We start from the raw sequence: 9,701 nt of genomic DNA, 5'->3' as shown, positions 1-9,701 counted from the left end.
TATTATGAATAAATAATAAAATATTTTATTTATTTTGCAATAAATATAAATATTTGATCATTTCTTGGTCATCACCAAGAATCAGGCATTTTGTGGAGATGGCACGAAGTTCCCTTAGTTCATCAAAACGGAACCAGGTGGTTATCACAAATGCACAAATAAATCTAAGTTTCCACATGTAAAACATAAAGCCATCGTGTGAGGTAAAGTGCTGGGCCAGTATAAACACATTATAAACAACCAGTATAAACACATTCCTTAAGTTAATCCCACTCTCTCATAAATCTTATTTTGTAAATTTTATTTTATCTGTATTTAGAGATTTTTTTAACTGTAATTCCAAATTATATGTCTTCGATATGGAAGGAAATGTATATATAAATTAATTGTATTGCTAAACTGCAATTATTTTTAGTATACACCTTATGCTTGATATATTTGTTAACTATTTTTACCACTTAGTTAAAACTAATAACATTTATTGCTGTCTGGACATTAAAGCACAGTAGAGTCTATGTTTGTATGTATAATGTGAATATACACCCACACATACACCACACACACTGTTCCAGGCTTCTTCCAGCTCTGTTAGTTGAAAACAAATAAAGAGCATATATTACAGAGAAATATAGATAGTGGGTTTTGTTTGTTTGTTTTTTGGTTCACAGTTAATATTTTCACCTTGGGCCATTTTCAGGCCCTCATCATACTAAATCAACAATATAGAATCAGTTGTCATTCCAAAGCTTTTTCGTAAAGTGTAATACAAAAGTTAATTTTTACAGAAGAAGTGATTAGATATGGGGTATGTATTTCTTGTCCTCTGCCTATGTCATTTAGATATCAGATGGAAAACAAGTTCTGGGGAAGTCGATGGAAATCCTGCCTGTTGGAACACTGAATGTCACGCTTCCAAAGTAAGTGACTCACACCTCCCTTTTGGCCTCTTATCTGCTTTTCTAAATCATAAATGGGTATTTTAAACTCTAGAAGATGGTAAGGGTTTATTTCTCTGTATATACCCAAGGCTTCTGTTACCTTTGCCAAAGTTTTGAGAATAGACTCCCACAAAAACAAATGAGAACTTAAGCATATGTAGCAAAGCTTCCTGTTTATTTCTTCACATCCTCCATTCTTCAGTCAATACCACCAGGTACCTCCCGTGACCCAGTCATCATGCTAGTTTGATTTTATATAAAAGGTTCTCCTGTTTAGCCATTCTTTGCTATACAATTCGGTTTCACTTTTGAGTTCATCTTAGATCCAGGGAGTATTTTATCAAAGAAGAGTGACGAAATTCTTTTATGGGTGTGTTCTAGAGGATACTACCTCTAAATATTTTGAAATTAATTGGAATTTTTATTGAGGCCAAGGGCTCGATTGTTTCTTCGGTTTTATCTATTTGAATGACAGAATTTCCAGATGAATTGGATATGGAAGAAGGTGAAGAGAAGGAGATATTCCTAGGACCACAAAATAAACTTTGAATGTTTGAACATGTAGGCCGGGCACGGTGGCTCACGCGTGTAATCCCAGCACTTTGGGAGGTTGAGTGGGCGGATCACGAGGTCAGGAGATCAAGACCGTCCTGGCTAACATAGTGAAACCCCATCTCTACTAAATATACAAAAAATTAGATGGGTGTGGTGGCATGTGCCTGTAATCCCAGCTACTCGGGAGGCTGAGGCAGGAGAATTGTTTGAACCTGGGAGGCGGAGGTTGCAGTGAGCCAAGATTGTGCCACTGCACTCTAGCCTGGGCGACAGAGCAAGGCTCCATCTCAAAAAAAAAAAAAGAAAAGAAATAAGGAAGAGAGTTTTCCTAGGTATATATGGTGTCTGCATCATACCAATTCATAAACTTTGCAGAAACTTAGAAGCATCTTTTTTATGTTGATGTGACATTTCATTTGAAAATAAATGTAATGTACAAACCTAAATGTGATTTGAAACTATTATTATTTCATTCCCTAGCAGAAATTCTGTAACCTTGCTTCCCAGAATTTGTATTAGATTTGTGCCATCTTTGTGCTCCTCAGTCTTTTTCCGAATAATTATTCACATCTGAGGTCTTAAACCTGGAGTACGAAACAGTGTTCCCAGAGTGATCTTTCTTCAATGCACACTCTGTGGAGCCTACATCCTACCTGGAATCCTGCAGTGGCCCATTGCCTGCAGGGTAAATCCAGACTCCTTGGTAGGTCCGTGCAGGCCTTCCCGGCTCTGCCTCATCACACCTTTCCTTCCTTGTGTCCTGCCACCCGCATTCACTTGGAGCACAGCATTCACAGGCCTGGATGCCTTGTGCTCTTCTGACCTTTGTGGTTTTGTGGATGCTTTCCCCAGCCCGTAGTGCCCTCCTATCTTCCCCAGCCCATGGCGCGCTCCTACCAGCCATCCGTGCTTACACCAAACCCAGCCTCTTCTAAGGTGTCTTCCTTGACACTCATCCCACGTTCCAGGCAGATTGAAGGACTAAAAACTCTTCCTTCTGTGTTCCGATGATGTGCACATTTTAAGTATTTGTTTGCATATCCATCTACCCTCCCATACTTTTGTCCCCAGAAAAGCAGGAAACAGGCTCTGTTCCCGTTCCACTTTGTAGCTTTAGCACCTGGCCCATAGAAAGTATTTAAATGTTCCTTAAGTGAATTAACCACATCGTAAATACTTATGACCACAGAGAGAATTTCAAGACAAAAATGAGAGGAAAATCAGGGAAAAGAAAGCTTTGGCCAAAGAATATCCTCATTAGTAGAAACAGTTATATGTATTTGTGACCTTCGTTGTTTTTCATCAATGTTACATTCTTCACTAGGTACGGAGATTACTATGTGTGGAATAAAGTCACCACTTGTATACACAACATCCTCAGTGGAAGAAGATGGATAGAACATTATGGAGAAGTAACCGTCAGAAATACTAAAAGCAGTGTTTGCATTTGCAAACTCACATTTGTCAAGGTAAATACTATCATACAATAGTAAAGGAAAATAAGTGTAAAACGCTTCTTAAAGAAGAAATAGAATAATCACCTTAAATAGCAGCAAGTGAATTTGTCCTGTATCATTGGTCCTTACGGACGTTTTAGATAAGAGAGCAGAACCAACTGATAGAGTTTTTCAAGGCATGCAAGTTTCTGAACATATGGAGGTCAAAAAAGGCACCATCTAAAACAGAAAAAAACACATTTCTTTTTAAAGAATTTTCTTTTGAAGTAGCCAGTCAGTTGTTCACTAAATAAAATTCCAGAAAACACTTCTTGACTATAAATCTCCTAGTTTATATTTCTGTTTCTTTTCCTGCTTGATTATGTGTTCAAGTGATCTGATTTTCGGGAACTCATTATAATGTCATTTTCTGCAGACACTTGATGTAGTCATGTAGATGATCACCACCAGTCACTACATGCTTATCTAACCCTGCCACTGTTATAATTCAAATAAGTTCAACAAGAAACAGCCTCGTTAACAAGAAAATATTTTGGGATAGAAATGCCCAAAAAGCACCATTTTCCCTCAGTTTCTCTGGTCTGAAGTGGAACATTCAGTATCACTGCCATGTTTGTTTGAATGTGCTACTGAATTCAACATAGTACAGAAACCCCACTCAGCTACCTTACCTGTTCAATTCATGATTCCATTCTAATATGGTAGACAGGTAACATAATGGAGTCTTAAGACTCTAATATTTTCTTTTCTCAGTTAAATCCTTTTAAGCCATATTGGAAGGTTATGTTTATTTCAATTGAATACCTTTATTTTAGCCCAAAATGTTGTTCACTACCTTTTTTCTTAGAGAATTATAAGGTACCTAGAACTGAAGAGCCAAGATCCCTATGTGCTGTGGCTCGGTGATGTAAATATGTGCATTTGGCTTTGTAGGCTATGAGAAGCTGCAGTGCAGTCCTGTCTCTAACACTTGCAGAGCCTGTATAATTAACTAAAATATGTAAATCAAGCCTGTAAGCTATCAAATAGAATATGCTCTATTTCTTTGCCTTGACAAATACACTTTTTATAACAAAGCCTGTGAGACCAGGTTGGACCCTTCAGAACGCTGTGCTGTAACCCTGGCAATGTAGGACAGCCAGTCCTGGCCCGCGGCCTTCCCTGCTTTCTTCCCACCTCTGGCTCTGTTTTCACTGCAAGGGGCCTCATACACACATATATAGGCAGTCCAGCCCACACATCTAAGCTCTGTTCACACTCCCACAAACAGCCACCCTTGGCCACCCCTCAGACCGAAGTGTGCACATGCTGGTGGGTGGTCTGCCCTTGGGTGCATGAATCCAAGGAAAAGGGCCTTGCCAGCTGTAGAATAAGCTTGGAGCTACTTGGACAAGGAATTCTAGGGTCCTGTATACTTGGAGCCTGATCTGGAAGGGGGATCATGGGGTCCAAGTAGGCAAACTGCCATAGACTTCTTATCCCTTGGGAAGGAGTATGGCTGGAAGGGCCACATGAGGATCCTCCTGATAAAATTTGGCCATTTATAGATACTATGAAAATTATTTCACAAACAATTTCTGCCACATGGCCAATTGAAATTTATTAAAATCCATGAGCAAGAGGAAAATTCAAAACAAGAGGAAAAAAAATTGCTAGCCTAGAAATTAATATTAGGTTCTTGGGATAGAAACTGAGCCTTCTCTGTGATATGCTACCATGTTATGCATGGAATAGAGACCATCCCTTTCTTGAAAGTTAAGCTAACTCTTAGAAAGCCAGCCCTCCATATAAAACATTTTGAGATTTCTGTATTTCTGAAAATGGTTTGAATAAGGGACTTCAAGGCTAAGAAATTTTTCTATATGGAAAATATAGGGAATTGTGTTATTAAAGCCATCAAATGTCACAATTGGTGTTTGGTTTTTCCAGGTGAATTATTGGAATTCTAACATGAATGAAATACAGGGGGTGGTGATAGATCAGGAGGGGAAGGTGGTGCACCGGCTGTTTGGAAAGTGGCATGAAGGACTCTACTGTGGTGTGGCCCCCTCTGCAAAGTGCATTTGGAGACCAGGTGAGAGTGGCCTGAGTGTCCTGCCAACAGGAGGGTGCCATGGACAACAGACGGGAAGGGAATATCTGGTCATTCTATGCAACTCATATTATGTCTCCTTTAAGAGTGAGATTAAAAATGCAGATGCTTATGGCAATTATAGTTACATTCATACTTAACATATAAGTGATACATAAGCCCCAATATTTGATATTTCATAATAAAAAATGTAGGCCAAATCTCTGACATTCAGTCAGAGATTGGGCTTCATGAAAAATTGCTCAAAGTGTAACGCCTACATTTGAAAAGCTAGGTATATTTATTAAGGACTTTAGATAATTGAAGTATACAAACTTAAATCCTTACTCATGTTATTTATTCTCTGCTTTAATAAAATAAAGACTACAAACACTTATAATCCACAAATTCAATAACTCACCAGAATAAGCGATCTTTTCACTTGAGCCTCAAGAGGTGGCAGTATGTTGACATTTAATAAAAGACATCAAAAGAGTTCTGATAACACATTAGCATATAACTGAATATCAAGTATAAATGGAACAAGTATCCACATGACAGTTATTGTCACTGGAATTTTGTTAGTTAATCCCTAACTAAAATTAGTTGTTAGTTTCCTAAGAGTCATCAATGAGTATTTAAATTTCCTGCTAGTAGAGTGGCTAGTTTATTCATTCCTCAACTGTTTATTGAGTGCTGGCTGTGTGTCAGGCTATTCCAGGAGCTTGGGATACATCAATGAGCAAGACACACAAAGATCCTGCCTTCAAGTTCGGTTAAAAAGTGGCAAAAAAATATTAATTTAGATCTTCATGTTTTTCTTTTCTAAAAGGAAGCAAACAAGTGTTTCTGGTGAACTCTTAATGTTCGGAGTTAATTGCCGTAATATTTAGTTAACCAATTGAATATTCAAAAGAAATATGGAGTAGTTTAGCTAATGAAGACTACTATATGTGCAGTTTTGTTTGAAAGGCAGGATTGTATTAAATATACGAATCTGTCAATTCTGATCATCAACACAAAGTTTCCTACCTAGGAGTGTCACCAATTTAATTCACTTGAAAAAATGTATAATCTTGTGTTTATGACTACAAATTTGGTGTTAGTGTGGGGTGTTAAGCACTGGGGTAAGTCAGCTTCTTCCATTCCATAAACCTTTCCCTCTCACAGTGGTTCATTGGCCTCTTTCCAGGTTCCATGCCAACCAACTATGAGCTGTACTATGGCTTCACAAGGTTTGCTATTGAGCTCAATGAGTTAGATCCAGTACTAAAAGATCTGCTTCCACCAACAGACGCCCGGTTCCGGCCTGATCAAAGGTGAGGATGGCAGTGGTATTTAACGTGCAGACTATGGCTGGGTGCAGTGGCTCACACCTATAATCCCAGCACTTTAGAAGGCTGAGGAGGGAAGATCACTTGACATCAGGAATTCAAGACCAGCCTGGGCAATATAGTGAGACCCTATATTTAAAAAAAAAAATTAAAAATTAGCTGCGTGTGGTGGTGCATGCCTAAAGTCCCAGCTACTAGGGAGTCTGAGGTGGGAGGATCGCTTGAGCCTGGGATATTGAGGCCACAATGAGCCATGACTGTACCATTGTACTGCAGCCAGGGCAACAGAGAGACCCTGGCAAAAAAAAAAAAAAAAAAAGAAGAAGAAGATTATTATGGCATGGGGCTTTAGAGGTCATTGTGACTTATTTTTACTACCATCATGTATTTGTATTCAATCCTTTCTTCATTCCCTTATTCAATATTTGAGTTTTCTATGCTAGGAAAAGCAGTATTCATAGAATGATCATAACAGATTATCTCAGCACATAGTTCCCCACAGAAGGTAAGATAACAGAGATGCTTTTTTAACAGAAAGTTTCTCCCTCCTCCTGAAATTTACCAAAGGTCTGCAAATTTGTGAACTCTTTCTTAAATATATAATCAATCCTCACCTAGTGTTTTTGACCTTTTTACTTCTATAACTCTGTAACGTGGAGTATCTTTTAAACTGAAGAATAATAGGGTAAGTTACAGGGGCACCCAGAAATGCTTTGAGTGCAAGTCTGCAGTTTGCCCAATGTGGTTTTGATCCCACAGAGTATGAGATATGCTCAAAATACAGTACCTTTAATACCTTCTGATTCTTAGTTTTTTATTCTTATATAGTTCTGAACTCATGATGTTCATTCCTATGGAATTCATTTTACTTTTCCCAAAAATTCTATATGCCATACAAATTCCACTCAAGATCAATTTTCTGTTTTCCATGTATTTGTGGCTTTATCTGCCATCTGCCAAAATGCTCTCAGTTTTGAATGTTCTACTATTTAATTCTCTTATATTTTCCCCTCTCTCTCTAGAACATGCTGTCTCACTATTTGACATTCAAATTTATTAATAAACTTCCTGTACAATGTATACCATATTATATTCCTGTTCTTTGCTTTCATTTTGAAATGTAAGCATTTGTAAGTCACCATTCAGTCTGCTTTTTCCTCCTCAATTCTATTTCAGTATTCCTTTTCTGAATTTCATTTACTATTCATTTCCCATTCTGTGGCCTTTTATAATTTTCCCCATTACCTTTTCTTATCTCATCAGTTTTACACTCTCCAGTAAAACAGGAAAGCTCCTTCCTTCTCTGCCTGTTCTCAAAATAGTTGGAGAATAGCCAGTTACCATCCTCCATTCTATGGCCTTTTAGCAAAAGCTTTCTGATAATATAGAAAAGGAACATGGCTGTGACTTCATGCTCTTCTCCCCCTGGACTCTGCAGTCGTCCTGAAAATCTCAAGTTATAGAACCCTAGACAGCATAAAAAAGTCTTCAAGGCCAAACCACCCACCTTTCACTGATATTGCTGATTATAATAATTCAGTTCATGTACATAGAAAATATGTAAATCCCGGGAGGCAGAGGTTGTAGTGAGCTGAGATCACACCACTGCACTCCAGTCTGGCGACAGAGCAAGACTCCGTCTCAAAAAAAAAAAAAGAAAGAAAGAAAGAAAGAAAAGCATGTAAATTGATGGACAGAGGAAGTGTGGCCTGGGGCAAAGGTGAGGAGACATCGCCAGAGTGTTACTGTGCAGTAATTTATGTTCATAACAATTAGAAAACAATTTTGTGCAAATGAGGTTTTTTTCCCCCAGAAAAGAGGATAATGTGTTAAAATATCAACTGCTTTCTGCTTAGATTTTTGGAAGAAGGAAATTTAGAAGCTGCAGCATCAGAGAAGCAAAGAGTAGAGGAACTCCAGAGATCTCGGAGACGATATATGGAAGAAAACAATCTTGAACATATACCAAAATTTTTTAAGTAAGTCGGTTAGCTCCCATAGCAAGTTCATGTTTTGCAAATGGTTGCCACAGTCAATGAGAAACTCCAGTTAAATGAAAATAAAATGGGTAAATGGATTTTGGTATCTTTGCTCTTGGCAGTGAAAATATTGAATCGATTTTGAACTTATGAGAAGTTAGCAACTATAAAAAGAAATTTTTTCTATAGCTCATCTTTTCTCATGAGCAGCAGAAAAGAGTGAGCTTCCCACCCAGAAGGCTCTTTGTCCTCCAGTCGCACTCTTGAGAATGGTGGAAACTGATTCCTACTCCCTTAGCCAGAGACTGAACCAGACCCCACTGCCCACAAAATCATCGTGGCTTTATTAGGATTTCATTTTATTTCTATCACACAAAGCTTGTGTGTGTTTAGATTTGGTCTCGCTGTAGTATGATAGTAGGTGATTATTACAGGATTATTTGCAGGATTATATATACATCACACAGATTAATCTGAGGTTTCCAAATCCATCTGTTGCCCTCCAGAGCCAGGACAAAAAGTTCAGGGTAACCTTATTTCCTTTAGACTTGTCCTCTCATGACTGCCCTCGGGTAGAAATGCAGCCTTGCCCTTCAGATGTCTAAAGTGTGCTCCTTGGACATGGGCCTGGCAGGGGCTCTTAGAGCTTCTGATATTGCATACTTTTAGTGAAGGAGAAATCATTCTTGTGGGTCCAGGGCCTGAAGCTATTAGTTACAGTATTTGTATATGCTTTGTTGGGGGCTATTTACTTTCTACCCCTGCCAGGAGGTAATTTGTTCCTGCCCTCAGTTCCTCTCCCCCTGGCCCTACCTACTTCCATTTCACACATTTAACAACAAAAATGACTTCACTTCTGGTCAAAAATAGTCACATCATCAGTAGTGAGCAGATAAGACACTAACTGGCTTACAAAACACTGCTTGTATGTCCATGTCTAATCTACAGGAGAGGGTCCAGTTATAAGGTTACCTTGATGTGATTTGTGACTAATGTTGATGTTTATATTTTCACAGAAAAGTTATTGATGCCAATCAAAGAGAAGCCTGGGTTTCTAACGACACCTACTGGGAGCTTCGAAAGGACCCTGGGTTTAGCAAAGTAGACAGCCCTGTTCTTTGGTAGACTGGGAATGTAGAGCTAGCCAACATATCACATTCTGAATGAATAAATAACTATGCACAATTATGTTTCTTATAGCTATGTGTGGTTTCTGGGTCCACTGAAAACCTACCATTTGCTTTTCTATTCATCTTTATAATGGACTTTCAGAAGTGCATTAGACAAAGCCCCTAACCACTTTCGGATCCTTTCTGTTTTGCTGCAACCATATTCCTTAAAAAAAAAAAAAAAAAAAAAAAAAAAAA

The 9,701-nt window shown here is 38.3% G+C and overlaps 1 protein-coding gene across 1 annotated transcript in view; it reads left to right on the top strand.

Moving 5' to 3' along the window:
* OSBPL6 (oxysterol binding protein like 6) overlaps nucleotides 1-9,522 on the top strand; it is a 206,852-nt gene extending 197,330 nt beyond the window's left edge. Inside the window, exons 20-25 of the mRNA XM_017868256.1 lie at nucleotides 841-917; nucleotides 2,818-2,962; nucleotides 4,880-5,024; nucleotides 6,214-6,340; nucleotides 8,212-8,334; nucleotides 9,351-9,522. Coding sequence (XP_017723745.1) covers nucleotides 841-917; nucleotides 2,818-2,962; nucleotides 4,880-5,024; nucleotides 6,214-6,340; nucleotides 8,212-8,334; nucleotides 9,351-9,459 — 726 coding nt within the window. The 3' untranslated portion in view covers nucleotides 9,460-9,522. The remainder of the gene's footprint in view (nucleotides 1-840; nucleotides 918-2,817; nucleotides 2,963-4,879; nucleotides 5,025-6,213; nucleotides 6,341-8,211; nucleotides 8,335-9,350) is intronic.
* The last annotated feature ends 179 nt before the right edge of the window (nucleotides 9,523-9,701 follow it).

The sequence above is a fragment of the Rhinopithecus bieti genome, unplaced genomic scaffold, assembly GCF_001698545.2.
Source record: "Rhinopithecus bieti isolate Rb0 unplaced genomic scaffold, ASM169854v2 scaffold_3062, whole genome shotgun sequence".
In the NCBI taxonomy this organism is placed as follows: domain Eukaryota; kingdom Metazoa; phylum Chordata; class Mammalia; order Primates; family Cercopithecidae; genus Rhinopithecus; species Rhinopithecus bieti.
The sequence above is the reverse complement of the archived record's forward strand: the minus strand, read 5'-3'. Positions and strand labels throughout refer to the sequence as shown.